The 20,254-nt window shown below is 52.7% G+C and overlaps 1 protein-coding gene across 2 annotated transcripts; it reads left to right on the top strand.

The window, feature by feature from the left end:
- The first annotated feature begins 5,765 nt into the window (after positions 1-5,765).
- On the top strand, positions 5,766-19,412 carry LOC114489017 (UDP-N-acetylglucosamine transporter). 2 transcript variants are annotated; one of them, XM_028502997.2, is made up of 8 exons: positions 5,766-5,847; positions 12,647-12,851; positions 14,002-14,156; positions 14,239-14,361; positions 14,884-15,055; positions 16,055-16,173; positions 17,573-17,706; positions 18,932-19,412. In XM_028502997.2, exons 2-8 carry the CDS (start codon positions 12,665-12,667, stop codon positions 19,020-19,022), a joined length of 981 nt encoding a protein of 326 aa, XP_028358798.1. In that variant the 5' UTR covers positions 5,766-5,847; positions 12,647-12,664; the 3' UTR covers positions 19,023-19,412. The 2 variants fall into 2 exon arrangements, with proteins under 2 accessions (XP_028358798.1, XP_035870896.1); XM_036015003.1 differs by lacking the exon at positions 5,766-5,847 and adding an exon at positions 6,055-6,207.
- The last annotated feature ends 842 nt before the right edge of the window (positions 19,413-20,254 follow it).

Consider the following 20,254-nt stretch of genomic DNA (forward strand, 5'->3'; position numbering starts at 1 on the left):
AGAGATCTTGGTAACTATTTCCAAGCTTACACACATACTACAAAACAGAATTACTGTGGAAATTAAGTTTGCCAGAATGATGCCACGCTTTGGTTAGACACAAAATTTCATTCTTCATAATCTTAAACATCTAGTAGACCTAATGCTAGCTCACTCGATAAATCTATGTGAGGTTAGGAGAAACGTGTCCAAGGAGAATAAACATGTACGCTGAAAGGACACTTGGGGCTAATAACTCAGAAGACAGACAGGTGTGCAGCAATACTAAACTAGTCTCACTTGCCAAAGAGTTACCTGAGCAATCTGAGCTCAACTTCTTAAATCACTTAAATTCGTTTCTATAATAACAACTTTTAGCACACTGAAATTATTAGAAGATCAATTTTTTTTTCATTTCTGGTAATTTTAGGAATTATGTAAGGCTTACTCCTCTCTAAACCAATCCAAACAGATCGCTTTGAAGAAGTCGTGTAATCTAAGCTGGAGGAGAGGAAACACCACCCACTCACACACACATGAATGTATGTTCTGACCCAGACAGAGAGCTTGGAGCTTGGAGCTGCGGCTAAAATACTGCAGCTCATTCTGGGCTTCAACCAAGCACAAATACAGAACCCGCTGCCTCCTCTAAAAGAGCGTGCTCTTTGCACTGGGTACAAATTCTTCACTGAGGCGACCAGATTCTCTGCTCGCTTTCACGCACAGAGGCCAGATTTCTGTGAGCCACCGAAGTCATGCTCAAAGGTCACTAAAGCGTCGGACCATCCAACCCAAAGGAGCTGGCGCCAGAGATCAAGCCAGTACTCAGAAAGAATGAAAATCAGATCCTCGCTGTGCCCCTGATGGACAGGAGCCTGGGACACCGAACCAGAAGGTGGGCCCCCTGGGTCACCAGGGAGGAGGGCTGAGGAGTCCTCGCCGGGGTGCAGCGCTCTGGCTGGCTGATTCATAGCTGCGCATCTCTGAATCTCGGCGCTAGTGATGCCCAGCGCTCGACACCGAGCGGGTCACTGCACCCCTCTCCTAGTGGAATGAGTGACACCGTAAACACCAGTCTAGCTTAAAAACCAAGGGTTATCATCGTGACCCTGGATTTGGAGATATTAAGGGTTTAATATCCAGGGTATATAAAAGCCCCCACACTTCAAAAAAACCCCCAAACAACCCAAATCAAGAATAAGCAAAGGACTCAAATAGACATTTCTTCCAGGATATACGCCAATGTTCAATAACTCCATAAAAAGGTGCTTAGAACCATGAGTCATCAGGGAAATGCAAGTCAAAACCACAGTGAGATACCAATTCACACCCAGTGAAGTGGTTCTAAGTGCTGTCGGGAAATGACCCGTGATGCTGAGGATATGAGGGAGTGAGAAGCCTCGTACATTGCCAATGGAAATTCCAAATGGTTTGGCCACGTTGGGAGGCTGTGGCAGGTCCCCAGAAATTAAACACACCAATTGCACTCCTCAGCTGCATGCCCAAAAGAACCGAAAACAGGCTCCAACAGATACTTGTCCATGAGTGTTCACAGCAGTGGTCTTCACAGTAGCTAGAAGGCAGAAACACGGCTCATGTCTCTTGATGGACGGGTGGATGAGGACAGAACAAAAAAGAATGAAGTTCAGATATACACTACGTCACGGATGAGCCTTGGAAACACTACGCTAAGTGAAATAAGCCAAATACAAAAGGACAGATGTTGTACGAGAACAGTTTTTGAAATATCTAGAATAGGCACATTCATAGAGAATAGGCATTAGATTAGAGGGGGGTGGAAAGTTACTGAGAAAAAACAAGCATGGGGGAGGAGACCGATGGAAATACATATCCGACCCTGGCCCTTGGCAGATGTTGGGGAGCCTCGCCCCCTTTGCAGCAGAAGCGACCACGCGTGTTTCTTGCATTAGATGTTAATTCCAGCTCTCTAAGAGGAGCTTCCCAGTTCACTGTGCTCCGTTTCCCCTAACTTGACCTTCGAGGGGGCGGTCCTTCCTTTTCTGTTCTCTTCCTTGGCTACATCTGAAGCCGGCGCGGAGGGCATGCCCCTCCTTTGGAGGCTGAGCAGCGCTGGAACTCAAGTCCTCTCTGCGGAAGGCTGGAGGCCAGAGCGGCATTTTAGGCCCCGTCCAGGCTCTCAGTTTCTTTGCTAAAACAAGGATCTTACACACACAACGGGCTCCTCGCTGATCGGGTCCCAGGGAGCCCCGTTCGCCAGCAGCTGTACCCACTGTTCTTCCCCTGGCCCGTCTCCCTCTGCCTACGTAACTCCAGGTACCTTGTCCCCCTCAAGCTGGGTGGGGGAGCGACCCCTTTTAACGTTTGCTTTCTAGTCTCTTCTCCTGGAGTTACAAGTACACGAGGTTCATTAACTTTCACGTTATTTGTAGGTGACAGTTTTATCAAATATTTCCAGGGTGTAACAGAGGTTATCCTTATTCCAGCTTCTAAAATCAGCTCACTTTACCCCTAAGCCGATGCCATGGAAGTCAGGGTTTTGTGGAAACATACCCTGTCACTGGCCATCACTTTCTGCATGTATCAATATGTACTGGGGTTTTGTCAAGATCTTAATGACATGGAAGACCAAAATTTATTTCTTGGTTGTGCTGTATGTCTATTGCAGGTCACCGCAGCCTCTGCTTTGCCTCTCCTCGGTCTAGGATAGGGGCTGACAGAGCAGCCATGGTCATGACCTTGCCAGGCTCAAAAGCAGAGAGAAAGAGAGTTGCAGAGGCTCACAAACATGCCATTCAACGCTATGGCCCTGAATGACACCCAGCATCTTACCGCTGATTGGCCAGGGCTCATCATGTGGTCCCACTCAACCGCAAGACACCCAGGAAGTATAAACCACCATGTGCCCCGAGGGCAGATAACCAGAAGTATGTGGCAAGCAGCGTGGTCCAACTGCGCATGAACTGTGCACTGGTGACTACAGACCCGATGTCACCGGAATCGCATGCCACCTGTCACCCGTTCCCAGACTTAAGAGGCCTCCGACCAGCCTGTAACAGCACAAGTACATACTGTGCACCTTTCTCCTAGTCTCCCACAAAGGAACCTGCGGTGACTTTGTCAGGTAACTATAGCAGGTAAAGGCGAATCCCCCAAACTCCCAATCACAGCTTGCCGTGACGCTGATGTGAAACCAACACCTTGACGGCCGGAGCACCGAGTTCCTCCGCCAACCAGGGACTCAGAGCATGGGGGGACCGCGGAAGCCCCAAGCAGCCTCAGTGAGCTCCAGCCGCCCAGGGTAACTCCCGCCCCCAGGTCTGAGTGCACAGACCCAGCAGGTGGCCGCCCTCCCATGAAACCGCCCCCTGACCCGTGACTCGAAGACTGAGTCAGTCTCCAGAAGAGCGAAAGCCTCACAGGAGCCCCGCCTGGCTAACGGAGGAAACGGAAAAACAAGTTCATTCAAACCCATCAGGTGGATGTTCCATAGATTGTTCAACAACACCTCTCCATCTCAAAGCGAGAGGATCACAGGGAGGCTACCAATGACACTGAAGCGACCTCAGTGAGCTCCTCTTAAAGCTAAAGGATGGACAAGTCGATAATCTTTCCTTGTCCTGAATACCTAACAACAACAGGCCAGACTCAGCTAATTGGGCAGCTTGAAGGAACCAACTGGTTTTTCTCGCTCACAAGCTGCCATTTCAAGTCAATAGTTCAAAGAACTATTAATTGTGTCGCAATAAAGCACATGTGGCACCTAGAAACCTGAGGTTTAATTTCCTAAACACTGGCCTTTTTTGTTTTTTTCACTGTTTTAAGCAGACATCTTTTAAAAACATTGCCACGGTCCCCACTCTCCTTCGAATTTGTTCTTTATTTTTTCCTGAGACTTTTTAAATTGAATTTATTGGGGTGACATTGGTTAATAAAATTGTACAGGTTTCAGGGGTACGATTCTATAATACCTCATCTGTATATTGTATTGTGTGTTCACCACCCACGTCAAGTTTCCTTCCATCACCATTTAGCCCCTTCACCCTCTTCTACCTGCCCCGCCCCCTTTCCCTCTGGCTCTCACTGAACCTTAAGCCATTGAAGTCCCTAAGCCACCAGCTGCGACTCTGCCTGAAGACAGAGACTGGGGACTGTCACTTTGTGCACAGAAAGCGAACAGCATCAACAGTTCCGATGTTATTTGGGTCTTAATCTTTCTGAGGCCCCGTGGGAAATCTGTGATTGTGCAATGTTATAATGCATTCGCCCTTTCAACAGGGTTGCCAGATTTTGCAAATACATACACAGGCTACCCAGCTAAATCTGAATTTCTGATAAACAAGGAATATTTTTTTAGTATATGCCAAGTATTGCATATACTGAACAATAATTCTTGTTTATTTGAAATTTCAATGTAACGTGGTGTCCTAAATGTTACATGGCATCCCTAATTAGCTGCCCCTGAGCTGCATGGTCCTGTTTGGCTGCTGTCCATAGGTTAACAGGCTGTCCTCATCTGTCTGTCCTTTGGGTGCCAAGGTTTGGACTTTGGGATCTGCTTTGATAGGGAGGCCAAAGCTGGTCTTTGGCCTCGTTATCTCCAGGCTGCTGTTTCTCTCTCTTCCTTCATGGGTGGACAGCTTGTTTTTACTAACACCTCTTATCCCTTTGGCTACTTTTGCTGTCCACCACCTTTTTTCTGAACTGTGCTCATTTCCTTTCTATACCACTTTTCTTCCTATGACAGACAAGTACGGTGTTTTAAAGCACAGACTTTATCCGCAGACAAATTAGGGGTTGAATCCAGGCTTACCTTTCAGAAGACATGGGACCTTCAGTAAGCTACTTAGGGTTTGAAAGCCTCAGTTCCTCCTTCTGGAAAATACAAGTACCAAAGCCTATTTCATGGGGCTGTTGTGAGGGTTAAATGGGATGATTTGGGCAAACTACACAAAGGTACAATCCTTACTAGATTCTTCTTATCTTTAAGCTTCAGGCCTTGGATGCAAACTCAGCTTCTCCGAAAGCGCTGCATGCCTGCAGTTGCAATTCAGGCTCTGCGGACACTCCTCCCTGGTGAGCCCCTGTACTGTGTACTCGGCTTGGACCTTGTTGCCCAGCAGTTCAGCTCAGTTCAGGAAACACGTACTAAGTTTCTATCGCGTGCTGAGCACTGTGTCTGGTGCTGGAGATGCAGAGAGAAACAGGCTAGTTCCGACCTCAAGGGAAGTGTTAGGCGGGGGATGGATACGAAGCAGTTCAGAATACAATGAAGTAACTTCGCAGGCAAAGCGCAGAGGAGCTCAGAGCCCTGGGAGGAAGGCAGCAGGAAAGGCTGCAAGTTTGGGACAACACCTGGGTGGGTACACCTTCTTGCAAAGGCCAAGTGCAAAGGCCGGTGGTCAGTGTCGGTGACTGCCACCCCTAGGCGCCCGCCTGTTGTTTGCTTCCTGGACCCGCCTCCACGCAACAAATAAAGGCCTTTGCCCCCAAAGGCTCGGCCTTGCCTTTGGCAAAGTAACACCCCGGCACTTCCGCCACCGGACACAGGTGGCAGGCGGCGGTGACACGACGCTGACGCCAGCACCGGGGGCCGCCTCGCCTTGTGGACGGAGCCTGCAAGCCGCCACCACGGAGTCGGGAACGGCGTCGCGCGGGCCGCGGCGGAAGCCGGAGCGTTTGGGCGACGGGACCGCGGGAACCCGGAAACGCCCGGGCCGCACCGGGCTGGCGGCGGCGGCGGCGGCGGCGGAGGCAGCGGACGGCGCCGCGCGGCAAGGGACGCGAGCAGCCCGGGGGGCCCGGGGGGCCCGGGGGGCACAGCAGCCCCGGGCGCCCGGCGGAGCCGAGCCGCCGCCCGAGCGCGCAGCCGGCCGAGCGGGCCCGCAGGTGAGCGGCCGGGAAGGCGGAGGCGCGCGTGGCAGCGGCGCGCTTCGCCCGCGGGAGCCGGACAGCGCCCGGACCTGGAGCCCGAGCGCGGCCGGGGCGGGAGCGGAGGGAGTGACACGCTGTGGGCCCGGGACGACGTGTGGAATGTGCTGGGTGGAGGAGGAAAGGGGCCGGAGGAAAGGGGTGTGTCTGGCGAAGGCAAACTGCGGTGCGCGCCTGGGAGTGCGCGCCTGGGAGTCCGAGGCGAGCGCGGCCGCGCGGCGGGTGGGCGGCCCTCCGCGACCTGCCGTGACCCCCTGGGTGGCTCCATCCCCACCCGCTCGACTCCGCGCTCCGGGCGCCTCGGGAGTGCCAGGCATGGTAAGGCTGCTGCGGAGGCCGGGTGGGATCCCCGGCCAGGTGGGAGCTCCGTCGGAAGCGCTCAGCGGGTCTGTGTCGGGGGGGAGGGAGGATTTTGATTAACATATTTTCTTAAGCAACTGAACAGCGCTCTGGAACGTCGGCTCAAATGAATGAAAAAACACTGTTAAATGTAACAAGGGGCCTTGCTTAGTAAGTCCGTTCCAGTTCATTGCTTTATAGGAGAAAACTCTTTTATTATGTTCTGTTACGCGCACTATTTAAAAGTGGAACCGGAGTTTTTTGGGGGGCGGGGGGGGTGTCAAATTTGATAGTTTCTCCCTTGGGGCTGTAACTCACATTCACGGGGAAGCTCGGGTGGTTTCCTTTTAAGGGAATGACTTCTAAATTTCAGTCCCTAATTTTCCTCCCGAGTCTTGGTCCTACTTCTTTGGCATCTCAAGTTTAGTTCTTCCCTTCCTCGTTCCCACCGCCTCCAGGCTAAGTCGGCTCTTCTCTCCTTACCTGCGCAGGAGCAATGGCTCCCGAACCAGGCTGGCTGCCCTGGGCCTGTGCTCTTCCTGACTCCCCACGGCCGTGTTGCTTCTTGAAGCCGGAGGTCTTAGGCTGTCTTTGGTCTCTCTTTCCTCGGAAATGCCCAGCGACTGTTGGCTTCATAATAAATTCGAATTATTTAGGGCGGCATTCAAAGCCCTTCAGAATTGGGAGCTGTCCATGGCTCCCATCAGATCACTTTCTTTCTTTCTCTTTCTTTCTTTCTTTCTTTCTTTCTTTCTTTCTTTCTTTCTTTCTTTCTTTCTTTCTTTCTTCATTATTTTGTCTTACATTGCCTAATTTTTAGGCAAACTGGGGGAGTTACTTTGAAATGTAATTTCTGTGTGCTCTATGCCTGCCTGCCTCAGTCTTTGCTTACAGCCTCTCCTCCTACAAGGAGGGCCTTCCTTACAGTCCTTGTGCAAATTCTACTTCTTCTTTAAGGCCTTACATGCCACCTTCTCATGCGGTTTTCCGCAGTCTACCGTTAGTCCAGAACATCCTTTTTCTCTGGTGTGTTGGGCTTTATAAATATTACAATACCTGCTAAATTTGCACTGTACTATGGAAATTTGAGAAATTCATCCCTACTGGAATGTAAGCTTTTTAAAAGAAGTAAGTTATCTTTTAACGTGGTTTAGCATTTCAGTACTCGAGCACAGTGTTAAGCTATATGAGACTCTTAATAAGTAATTGCTAAATTAAATCACGGGACAGTTAAACTTTTACAGTGTTCCTGGAGGCAAAGACAGCTCCCGTGTTGAGTGTGACCTGAGTGCAGGCTTTTATTCATAGTCTCACACGTGAAGGTGCTTTTCTGCTCCACGCTGCAGGACTTCACTGGGGCCTAGCAGTGCATTTTTGAGGTAGCGTCGTTATTCTCCACCCTGTAGGAGAAGGACAATGATTTTCTCTCTACTCTTCTGAGTTCTTAGTTGAGACCCCTATCGTTAAAAGGCAGGTTCACAAGAGAAAACCAGAAGTTTATAAACATGTATATTTAAGACCCCTATGAGTGGGCAGTTTAGCATTAGATTCCAACCCTCTGAAAAGCAAGTGTACCCTCAGTATTCTCCCACTGTTGCAGAGTCCAGAAACTCAAACTGGTACCACCGGGCTGGTCTCGAAGTGTCAGGGGCCACGTGTCCTCTGGAGGCTCTGGGGGAGTCCGTGTCTTTCTTCTTCCAGCCTCGGTGCGACAGCGTGGAGTGGGGGGCCGCATCGCAGTGGCCCTCGGGTCCAGCACCGTCATTGAGTCTCCGCTCCATCTTCGCAGTACCTTCTCCACTCGCGTGTCTGTGTTCTCCTCTTGTGTCTCTTCTGAGGACACTTGTGTTGGCGTAAGTCCTTCCTTAGCTAACCCACAACACTCTCCCCATCTCAGGATCCTTAATTCCATGTGCAAAATCCCCTTTTCCCGATAAGGTAACAGTGCAGGTTTCGGGGATTACCACCTGATACTTGACGTTGGGGCATCATCAGCGTGCCGGCACTCCCCGAGCATACGTGTTTTACATCTGGGCCTGCGCTGGGGTGGAGAGGCTGTGAAACACAGAGAATGTGGGATCCCGAGACTCTGGGAGGTTGTGAATTTGCTTTTCAGGACAGGCTCACACAGGGCCAGACTTGGGACTTGGTTTTCAGAAACGCTGACTTTGCAGCTAAAGGAAGTGCAAAGATGTTTGAAGACAGTCAGAAGCTTTCTAATTCTTTCCTTAGACCTCGGGCTTTTAATTTGGGCCTCAAGTTCATTGTTGTTGTTTTTTTCCCTCCAAGTCTTCTAGCTGACCTAGAAGCAACCAGTGAACACCATTTTGTGCTTATTTCCAGTAAAATGTTTGCGATGGCATCAGCTTAGTCAGTCTTCATCACAGGCAGTAGTTTAAGTAGTGCTTCCCTTGGCGTGATAAACCACCAGGGTCTCCTGGATTTGGGGAAAGGTGTTTGAGTTTGAGCAAGTTGACGTAATTTAATACGAGGTACCCGTATTTTTCTGTTGCACCCTACGCCATAGCCAGACTCTTTTTTTCCCCTCAAGCATCACCCCGGGACTTACTTGGCTTTAGAGAGAGAAACATCGGTCAGTTGCCTCCTGTACACACCCCAAGCAGGGATTGAACCCGCAACCTAGGTACAGGCCCTGATCAGGGACTGAACCTGTAACGAAGGTATGTGCCCTGATGAGGGACTGAACCAGCCACCTTTTGGTGTACGGGACAGCGCTCCACCTGAGCCCCCCGGCCAGGGCCAGACCCCTCCTGAACTGTTTGGACAGCGTGTGTCCTCCACGGTGGAGGGCCAGCTGCAGGAAGACTCGTGCTGGCTGTCTCCTCTGTCGCCGCGCGCACCCAGCGCTCAGCACGGCGCCTGACCACGGCGAGTGCTCCTTGAATAGTGATGGCGACTCGTGTGAGTGCGACGCCTGTATTGTTTCTCTGCCCCCAGTCTCCTCAGTCTCGAATGTTTGCTGAAGGTCAGTGCTGGTGGGCCCCGCCCGGCTTCCACACTGGTGTCTGTTCCTTGCGGGATACGTGGAACTAATCTCCGCCTCGATGGCACGTGGCAGGAAGTGACCGCAGGAGGAAGGAGCCGGGCAGGAGAGCGCAGGTGGGGGCGGGGTGGGGGGGCAGCTCTCCGCACGGCACCACCTGTCTGCGGTGATGTCTTCTAAATCACTGATTTTATGAGAATGTCAACACCAGACAGTTCTTAATCGAAGAATTAAAATGTAAATAAGTTTTATGTTTATATAGTTGGAGAAATATTTATTTTACCTGAATGTAGCTATGGAAATTCCACAGGCTGTGAAAGACCAAGGTAAAAATTAACCTACAGAAAGTCGGGATTATCTTGTGCAAACAGCCCACCCGACGCCTGGAGGAAGGCGGGGAAGGAGGAACGTGAAGAGCCTGCAGCGCTGGACGGGAGCGGGACCGGAAGCCGTGCAGACGCGGCTGCGGAGCGGCCAGGCAGGACGGCGCTTTTCTCTGAGTGGCACACGGGCGTGCAGGGAGTGTGGTGGAAGTCGCCGTTCCCGTCGTAGGAAGAAAACCGAATACATTGAGAGTGTGAGGGACCTCGGACCCCTATTTATTTCACTTTTCTAAAAAACAAGATTTCTTCATTTCCCACGAGGAGGTCATGATAGACTTCAACCACCGCACATGCTCACCCCCTTTGGAGAATGCCGCGTCTGCTCCTCAGGCAGTCTGAGTGGCGGGAAGCCAGTGTGATGGGCTTCGCCCCCGTTCTGCGTGGGTCACAGAGACTCGGCCTCACGGGGGACAAGGGACAGCTGCTTGCGGTGGAGGCCACGGCAGTTCGGTGTGCGTCATCTTCCTCCGCGCGTTTGCACCAGCACCTGCTTCTGGCTGGTGTGCAACGCGAGCGGGCGTTTGCACAGCACTCTGTGACTTGTGTGCTTTCCTGTGTGCTCTGGCAGACGATGGTCTTGTCCTCAGGGGGTGTATCTCAGGACCGGGTCTAGGAGATGTCAGTATAGCTCCCCTTCAAAGTGACTAGGTGGAAGTTAGTGTCTCATAACAGAAGGAAGATGGACTTGCAGAATTTGTTGGGCACATGGCCGTCTTTAAAAATCTATAGAAATTGTGTTATTCTAAAACCTAGACTGAACATTTAGCCTTTTAGGACCTTTAGTGGCTGGAGGCACGTATCAGCAAAATACCGATGCGATTGTCCCCGTAGACCGGTGGGCTCGGTGCCCAACCCGAGGGTGAGGCACGCGCAGGGCGGGCTCCTGGAAGCAAGTCCGCGGCCAGACCGATGGGCAGTCACCTGCAAGGACCTGTTTGCGAAGGTGAATAGAAGGTGTTAGTGCCCGGCGGTGTGCCGGAGGTTCCGGCACTCGGTGGGTGCCTCCCTCGTGCGGTCGATGAGGGCGTAAACCACGAGTCTCCCTCTGGCCCCGAGCGGTTTGGGGGCGGACGGTCGCCGTCCTGTGCACCAGTGACACGTGCACATGGTGCGGAGTGGTGAGCAGGGGGCGCCTCTGCGGCCCCCGGAACCGGCTGACGAGCTCGTACAGCAGGCGGTGGCTCCGCCGGTGAGAACGAGGGGCCTGGGGTTAAATACACATCGAGTGCACGGAAACACGCCTCCTACGTGTTGGACAGACCTCCTTTCTTCAGGCTATCCACGGTCGCAAGAACTTTGAACTCTGAAGAGGCTTACTGGTAGTTCTTGTGCCAGATGCTCCAGTAAACTCTGATCGAGCTGTTATCCAGGCGCACCAAACCCAAACGAATGAGCTTAGATGGAGCTTTGTGGTGCGTTTTTTCCTGTCGAGGTGGGAGGGGTTAAAAATGGTAAAACTGACCTTGTAAGCATCAGACTCATCTACCAATCCAGAGGGAAAACAGTGAGTGACTGGGAAGCAAGTTCAAGGTCTGTTAGAGAGACTACGGAACCCGGTGGGACTTTTAGAAGTCCTGGCGGTGCGACTGCTTGTGAAATCGGTGGGGTGGTGGGACACACACCCCCCGAAGGTCACAATTAGACGTTATTAGTGTGACACAGTGATCACATACTAATGACCATGTAATAGTTCATTATCACACGTTATCCATACACACACACACTCAAAGTTGACAATCTAAAACTCCAGACAGAACTTTCAGATGAAGAAACTGGAGTTAGATGAGTAGAATTGTGTGTGTGTGTGTGTGTGTGTGTTAGTGCTAGAACTGGGAGAGACTTGAGAAGTCATAAAATATTAAATTTTACAAAAATAGCTTAAAATACTCCTGGCTTATCTAATACTTAGAAACTACTTGTTGAGAAGATTTAAGGAAATTTTAACATTTAAAAATTTTTAATTTTTAGCAGGGAAAGGATCCCAGGTGTTGGCGAGTAGCGTAAGAGTGGGTAAAGAGCTCCCGCGCTGTTCGCTCACTTGTCCCTGAGTCTGGGATTCTCCCCGTCAGGGCACAGGCCTGGGCGATTGCCTCTCAGAGAGCTGAGACAAGTCGGCGACATTTTGCCTTGCCAAAAAAAACTTGACATTTAAAACACAAAACTTTATGACCCTGCTCCTGTGAATGATTTCAAACCAGATACAAAACAAATAAACCAGGGAGGAAAAAACAGGAGATTTTGCACACGTTAAAATGCTCCCCCCTCCGGGCCTGGGTGCCTTGCTGTGGCAGCTCCCGTCGGGTGCTTCCGGCGTCCGAGGCGCTCTGCTGCCGTCTGTTACTGTCCCTCCTCGTCCTTCCTCGTCCTCCTGGAGATTTCGTCCTGCTCTTGGGTGTGATGAGTACGCTCAGTTTTGGATTGTGTCCTGGACATTTCACTCTCAGTATTTGACCTTGGCTCTTACCTAAACCTTCTGTGTTAGCGGGCAGCCCCTGGGGAGGGGAGCGGGTACTGCCTCTCAGCTGACACTGCCCCTGCCCGTGACAGGGCTCTGCCCGCAGTCTCTGGGGGGCAGCTCCTGGGGGGCGGGGAGGGCTGCCACCCCTGCTGTCATTAGTGCAGGGTGGGGGTGGTCCCACAGGTTACAGGAGCCCAGTTGGGAGGGGCCCGTCCTGCAGGGCTGCGGTCTCTGGCCCATTCCTTTGGCCAGGGACATGGACTTCTTTTGGGGCTTTTCAGTCGTTGATCTGCCCTGGGGGTGGCTCCCAGCTGCAAGCTGCTGTAGCGCCCGGGGTGAGATTCACTGGGGACAGCAAGATCTCCAGGGAGTTCATTGCTGGGTCACCGCTCAAGATTGTGGGCACCTTTCGGAGTTCCTGAGTGTTCCCTCTCGTGTTTGGGCCAGAGCAGGACGCACGGGCCCGCGTGGCCGGCCCCACCCTGTCTGGGACCTGGCGGCTCCCCCCGGCTGTCAGCGTGCCGGCCTCCGTGTTTCTGACTTGGTCTGTGTGCCCGCCTGCTTGTTTTCCAGGCAGATGCAGATAAAACGATGTCCGCCAACCTCAAGTACCTGTCCCTGGGGATTCTGGTCTTCCAGACCACCAGCCTGGTCCTCACGATGCGCTACTCCCGGACGTTGAAAGAGGAGGGACCGCGCTACCTCTCCTCCACGGCCGTGGTTGTGGCCGAGCTTTTGAAGATCGTGGCCTGCGTCTTGCTCGTCTACAAAGACAGCAGTAGGTGTCCGGGCTCCTGTTTTCCAGTCCCTGAAGCGTGTCTAGGCGTTTGGTGGTGTTTGTCTGTGGCACCTACGTGACTCTGAGTCGTTAACTGCACGTGTGAACACGTGTGAACACACTGCCCTGTCTGGTGCCCCAGATGAAGGGCATGTCAGTATTTCTCACTTTATTAAGACAGTTTCAGTGTAGTGATAAAGGCATTTTGCCCTAACCTATATCATATTCATGTCTTCTAGTTTCTTATATTTATAGTAATTTGGGAATAAGAGCAAACTCTATAATTCTGTAGAAATTATCAGAAATTGTCAGAAATTTAGGAGTCAAAATTTTTTATGAAAGTCGAAGCCTTTTATCTGTTGTATTAGTTAGTCCAGCAGGTTTTTTTCCAGCAGCTCTGCTGAGATGCAATCACCCAGGCCTGTGCCCTGACCGGGGCCAGATCGGCGACATTTTGCCTTGCCAAAAACAACTTGACATTTAAAACACAAAACTTTATGACCCTGCTCCTGTGCATGATTTCAAACCAGATACAAAACAAATAAACCAGGGAGGAAAAAACAGGAGATTTTGCACACGTTCAAATGCAAAACGTTCATATCGGAGACCCAGTGAGGAGGCCAGCCGCAGACTGAGGGGCAGGTCCCTGCTGGCGGGCCACCGGGCCACCTTTGGCCGGGTGGTCCAGACGGGCCCCCTGGCGGACTGAACGCAACTACGGTCTCCGCAGTCACAGGCGGGCGGGCGGCTGGCGGGGCTGCGGGATTCACAAAATAGACGGGTCTGTGCACAAAATAGACGGGTCTGTGGTGTCGCTGCGATGAAGGAAGAGCGCTGGGTCGACAGATCCGCGCTTTGAGCTTTGGTTGTCACAAACACACACTGCGTGTGAGCATGTACGTGCGTCTGTACAACTAACTTGTATTTCCCCGTGAAAGAATAGGACGATGCTCTTAATAATGTGCTACCTTACAACACTTAGCGTTTGAAAAATCAGCATTACTAAAGGTGTAAGTTAGACCTAAAACACCTGAACGGGTCGTCCAGTTCCCTTTTTGTGCAGGTGGGGAAACGGAGGCCGGGGGAGAGGGCGTGTGACTTACTCCGAGTTTCTTAACGGCCGACTGTGTCCGTTTCCTGTGTTTTCTAGAATGCAGCCTCAGAGCACTGAACCGCACACTGCGTGATGAAATCCTGAATAAGCCCATGGAGACGCTCAAACTTGCCATTCCGTCAGGAATCTACACTCTTCAGAACAACTTGCTCTACGTGGCCTTGTCCAACCTGGACGCGGCCACCTACCAGGTGCGGGAGCCGCCTTTCCGGAGGTCCTCGCAGGGAGCGGACCCACAGTGGTTCACAGCAGCGCCGCCGTGTTCTCTTCCAGGTCACCTACCAGCTGAAGATCCTCACGACGGCGCTGTTTTCTGTGTCCATGCTCAGTAAGAAGCTGGGTGTGTACCAGTGGCTGTCCCTGGTCATCTTGATGACCGGAGTCGCTTTTGTGCAGGTGACTATCCCAGACGGCGTGCCCTCCATGGCGTCGCAGTGCCAGCCGCCTCCTCCCAGTGCGTGGGCGCGCGGGTCTCTAGTCCGCCGGAGCGCACAGATGCCCGTTCTCACTGCTGAGACGTTTGTGGAGGCTTCCTTTGAGCAGCACGCCGCACTGGGCCCCGCACTGGGCCCGTGCCTGCTGCAGAGCCCCACGCGGAGAGATGAGCCCCGGGGCGAGGGAGGCGGGGCCTGCGTGGGAAGCAGGGCCGAGTTCCCTGGCCACGCCCCCGGGGCCTGGAGGCTGCTCTGGGCCCCCGCGTGCTGCCTCCCTCCCTCCTGTTCAGGGCAGGGTTTGAAATTGCGGTTGGTAACTGGGATGTCACTTTGGGGGACTGACGGCTCTCGGATTGTGTTTCCGAAGCTGCCATCCAAGGTCCGCCAGAGCGGCAGTGGCTACTCAGGTACAGGGGGGCCCCTGGGCATGCACTAGGAGGATCACCACAGGGGTTGGTGTCAGCCTGCCGTTCCTTCTGTCCAGTGGCCCTCAGACTCCCCGGAGCTGGACGCGAAGGAGCGCTCGGCGGGCTCTCCGTTCGTCGGCCTCATGGCAGTCCTCACGGCGTGCTTCTCGAGTGGCTTCGCCGGGGTTTACTTCGAGAAGATCTTAAAAGAAACCAAGCAGTCGGTGTGGATAAGAAACATCCAACTGGGTGAGTTTCGAATACTTGCTGATGTTTTTTAAAGTGATTATATGTATCACCGTAAGGTTTTCTGTATCTCTTTACATAAATATAAGCCTTGCAGGAAATATGCTGTTGACCCAAGTGTCCGGCAGGGTTTTGGCGTTTTAAAAATTTTGTATTTTAAATGAATACCTTGGATGCAAGAATGTGGGATTTCAGGTCTGCGACACAAAGCCTGTTCTGCCCGCACCGTTTGGAGCCTTAAAAGCCTTACCCTTGGTTGCTACGCTTTTCCCAGAGGATGTTGCAAATAGCTTACATATTTCCCCACCTATAACATGTACTGAGTTGTAGTACTTCATATGTCATTGTGGGGGTTAGGTGAGATAATACATGTAAGTTATTTAGGAGAAAATGCCTTGATGGCGTAAGCACTGACGTGTCAGCTACTCACATAAATGCACACAAGTATTGGAAAAGAAAAAATATTCAAGGTTTGTGTGCGTTGCCCAAAATTTTCCTGCGTTATAACATAAACACAGAAGCCCGTTCAGGATGGATGATTCTCTGGTGTTTCCTGGATTCCGTGGTCACTGGTCCCACCTCATCGCACGGTCTCACGGTGAGCGGGCTCAGTTTGGGGAGGACACGCAAATGAAGCGCAGTGACTCGAAGTGGCAGGGACAGGCACGACCAGTGTGCGACCGTGTGACAGCCTCCGTCCGTCCGGCAGCAGGCGGACGCGGGGTGCCTTCTCCCGGACATCTGAGCGGGCCGGCCCCGGGTCCGCGGTGTATGCGCCGTGTTTGTTTCCTGTGCTCTGAGACTGGTGGTCCCTGTGCTTCTTACATTCTCGTGGTTTTTTAGTACCAAGTATTCTTTTGCTAAATGTACGTATCCAAGTAGAAAACTTATGAGTAGCTGCGTTTTGTCAAAACAGAGAGGTGTGGAACCCCGGGAAGGCGCGGGGCAGGCCCCGCCCCCTGCGCACTGACGCGCCCCCGCCCCCCGCCCCGCCCCGCGCAGGTTTCTTCGGGAGCCTGTTCGGCCTGATGGGCGTGTACGTCTACGACGGGGAGCTGGTGTCCAGGGACGGCTTCTTCCAGGGCTACAGCCGCCTGACCTGGGCCGTCGTGGCCCTGCAGGTAAAGCGTTTGAAGTGTTCGGTGTGAGGCTGTGAACTTCGCCCGAAGTTGGGGGATCAGAGCGGCGCCCGAGGTGCCGCGGTGCGTGCGGGGGCGGGCCCCCACTGCTCCTGTGGCCTCCGTTCTGCCCGGGCGGGCTGGTCTGGGTGCCGTGAGGGACCTCCCCCCCGCCTCCCGGGGACGGGCGTGCGTGTTCCAGGTCAGCGCAGTGGGAATGCAGGTTTCAGAGCAGCGGGCCGAGGCCGAGGGCCAGTGTAACGTCTCCCTGTGCCGCCCGGCCCTCCTGGCGCCGTCGCCTGCGGTCAGCCCACCCAGGTAGCAGGTCAGCCGTCTGACCGGAGCAGTTGCACGCTTCTCGTCGCAGCGGCGCACTCGGGGCTCTCCTGCGACACTGCCACACTCTGTCATCATTCCAGGTCGTTCCAGGGGTGGGCGAGTCGGCCTCCAGTGAGCCCCCTGGAGGGGTGACGGTGCGGGCGCGGACTGCCTTCCTCCAGCGCACGCACGTGACGCTGTGGGGAGCCGGGTTCCTGCGGGGGCTGGTCAGGGTGGCGGAGGGGAGTTGGTTTCAGAAGCAGGAGGGACACCTGCCTCTCGGGGGGGAGGAGCAAGGGTAAGTGACCTTGGGAAGTAGAGACAGGACACGCCAGGAGCGTTTATGCTCGCTGGCTTTTACCTTCACAAAGAGGGAGGCCTCCTCTCTTCAGCAGCGGCTGAAGGCTGGAGCAGGAAGAGCAGGTGTGGAACGGTAGGCAGCGACGGAGCGAGCCCGCGGCAGAAGTCGGGACTCTGCGAAAGCTCCCGTGGCTGGGGCGGCTCCCCCAGACGTGCGGGCTGGCCGGAAGCAGAACAGGGGCGTGTGGTCAGCCTCGGTGTGGAAGCAGAAGCCACAGTTGGGATTGGAGAGGAGTTTGGTAGAAAGTTCTTTCTGTTCTCCTAAAGAGAACAGATAACACTGTGCTTTAGGAGAAGTGGCTGATGACAATGAAGGGTGGTTAGAACAGGGAGAAACTGGAGGAAGAAAGTGGCCTTGGAAGCTGTCGAAAGGCTAGGAAAGTAACTTCCAGGTCATACTTTACTTTTAGTCAAAGTGAAGACAGTCCACCAGCTGGGGAACAGCCTTCCCACATTTGTCTGATCAGGGGCGTTTACCCTGCATTGGATGAGACTAGAGATTTCACCCGTGACGTGGTCACACTCCATCACAGCAGCCTGCATGCAGCTCACGCAGGGGGTGACTCTGCCCCGCCCACAGCCTGGGGAACGGGGCCGCGCGCTGCGACTGGGGTCGGGCGTGCGGCGCAGAGCGTGAAGCTTCGCTGAGCACTGGCGCTGGTCGGAAAGGCAGCTCTGTACCTGTTTGTTTTTAAAACTAACCTCTCATTCAACACTCCCGCAGGCACTCGGAGGTCTCGTCATCGCTGCTGTCATAAAGTACGCAGATAATATTTTAAAAGGGTTTGCAACCTCTTTATCCATAATACTATCAACACTGATATCCTATTTCTGGCTGCAAGACTTTGTGCCAACCAGGTAATATCTTCTTTTCTGCTTCTTTAAGTCTCCGAAAGCATATAGAAAAATAAGTATTTTTCTTAAGATGTTGTCTGAAAAAATGTTTTACTATAACTTTTGAAAAACTATAGACACGTAATTAGTAAAATAAACTCACTTAACTATCTTTTTAAAAGGTTTCAAATTAAATGCATGAAAAAATCTTCCACAGGAAAATTTCTTACACAAACTCGGCTGGCCAGAATGTTCACAGTAGATGTGAATGGGCCATTTCCCCAAAGTAAAATGTCATATAGAAGTCAGATTAAAAAGTTATTAAGTCCTATAAAGTAAAAAATGAGCTATATAATGACATTTAACATTTTTTGAAGGCTTAATTATTTTTGAAGAATATACACATCAAAAGTTGAGATTGGTGTTCTAGTTTATGTCAGTTTAAGTTCATTTCCAATTTATTGTATTTATGGGTAAAATAAAGAAGAAACCAAGTTCCCTTGCATTTAATCTTTTTTTTTTTAAGATTTTGTTTATTTTTAGAGAGGGAAGGGAGGGAGAAAGAGAGAGAGAGAGAGAAACATCAATGTGCAGTTGCTGGGGGCCATGGCCTGCAACCCAGGCATGTGCCCTGACTGGGAATCGAACCTGCGACACTTTGGTTCGCAGCCCACGCTCGATCCACTGAGCTATGCCAGCCAGGGTTAATCTTTTTTTAAAGCATCCTAAAAAATTAGTCCTGAGTTTTGCTTATTAATTACCACCCTTGGGTTTTAAACTGAAATGCACTTTGGTTTGAAAAGAACGCAGATTTCCCTTTATACTTTCAAATGCCTTTCAGAACTTGAGATCTTAGTGCATCGCCAGCGAGAGGCATGTGCAGATGAGATGCAGGGAAACGCCTCTGCTTTGGGAGGCAGTGGGGAGGGCTGGGGTGACTACCCCCACCCCGAGACCCGTGGGACTGGGAGCGGGTCACACGCACTCTCCAGCGCTCCTCGCCCCGACCACTGCAAACAAGTGCGGGGCCTCGGCTTTCTCACGGGCGGTTACGTGGAGAGAGCTGCAGAGGCAACACGGGTGAGCCACGGAGCTGCGAGACCAGGCTGTGCCGTGAGCACGGTGTTGGTGGTCGTGTGCCTGGACCGTTTCCCCCCAAATGGCACTTGTTTTATAGTGAGGACCCAGAGGAACCTGTTTGGCCTTGTAGTCTGATTTTGTCCTTTCCGTTTTTCCTTCGTCCCCTCAGTGTCTTTTTCCTGGGAGCCGTGCTCGTCATAGCAGCCACCTTCCTGTACGGCTACGACCCCAAGCCTGCAGGGAACCCCACGAAGGCGTAGCCCGGCGCCCTCCGTCACCGGCTTCGCCCGCGGGGCGCGGGGGTCTCCGCACCAAACGGGCTCCGAGGACTCCTGCAGACCCTCGGGGCTGTCCCGCTGGGTCTGGTCATAGCGTCCGGATGGTTTGAAAACATAATGTTTGAGGGTAAACTATGCGTCTCTGTCACAAAATGCCTGTTGCATCTAGAAATCAAAACTTGAAAGTGTTTCCAGGGATTAGAATTAGTGGAGGAAACTTGAAACCTGAGGTTAGAAAGATTTCACCGCTCTGACCGCTGCAGGCGGGCCCTGCGCCGTCCTTGCGGGGGCTCAGGCGACACGTGTCAGCCCAGCCTCTGCGAGCCGGCCCGTGTCGCCACCCCCAGCGGCCGCGTCCCCTCTCCCCGAGCCGCTGCTTCAGGCCCCGCGGAGTGCTGCTCAGAGTGTGAAACCACGCGTTCCTGCCGGGCCGTGAAGAAACAGAAGTGTGGCCCGAAACACGTTCACACGCCCCTACGATTTCTACACTGATACCCAAATGGGTCAGCAAAAGGGGGCGCGATGCTGTTTGGTCCGCTGCGTCCACACTGACCGAGTGACACTCTGGGTCTGATTTGTCAGGGCAGAACATCCACGAGTCACATTTAAATCTCACGCAGAGAGAGGCACACGCCCCCCCCCCCCCCTCCCCCCGAGAGCTTGTAGTGCGTCTGCAGGCTTTACGCTGACGGAGCCGAGTTCTCCACGCAACCGCATTCCCCGCTGTAAGTCAGATGAACCTTCAGCAGTGCCCCGAACTACATCGCAGTATCTGGTCCATTAAAGTTTTAGTATGTAATTTAAAGGGATTAAGTACTCATTTGATAATTTAAATAAAATATCATCTAACATCTCCATTTGGAGAGTTTTGAACTATCAAGGCACATACTGTGCAGAACTAGGATGTCCTTAAGGAGCATTGTACCCACTGATCTGTGAAATCTCCAACTGCTGACAGAAGCCACCACTGCAAAACCGGAGGACTGACGCCACGCACTGGGGACCAAAGTGGCTTTTCTGGAGGCGTTCCAGGTGGCCGCGATGTCACGTTGTTTTAAACGGCCCTCTCACCACACACTCAAGGCTGCTCGGCGGAGCTTCCCGGCCTCTCATAGGGCCACCGTCCACAGGTCACCCCGGTCCCACTTTCAAGTTCCCTTTCCGTGCTGCCGGGAGGAGCCGCCACTCGGCTTCCAAACGGCGTTCTTTCCCGT

Source organism: Phyllostomus discolor, chromosome 14 (genome assembly GCF_004126475.2).
Source record: "Phyllostomus discolor isolate MPI-MPIP mPhyDis1 chromosome 14, mPhyDis1.pri.v3, whole genome shotgun sequence".
Lineage (NCBI taxonomy): Eukaryota > Metazoa > Chordata > Mammalia > Chiroptera > Phyllostomidae > Phyllostomus > Phyllostomus discolor.

Bases quoted from the DNA above. Each gene is read 5' to 3' on its own strand.
- LOC114489017 (XM_036015003.1), top strand. The intron at 15,056-16,054 runs GTGAGTTTCGAA...CGCCCCGCGCAG, and splicing joins GATAAGAAACATCCAACTGG to GTTTCTTCGGGAGCCTGTTC. The intron at 16,174-17,572 runs GTAAAGCGTTTG...ACACTCCCGCAG, and splicing joins GGGCCGTCGTGGCCCTGCAG to GCACTCGGAGGTCTCGTCAT.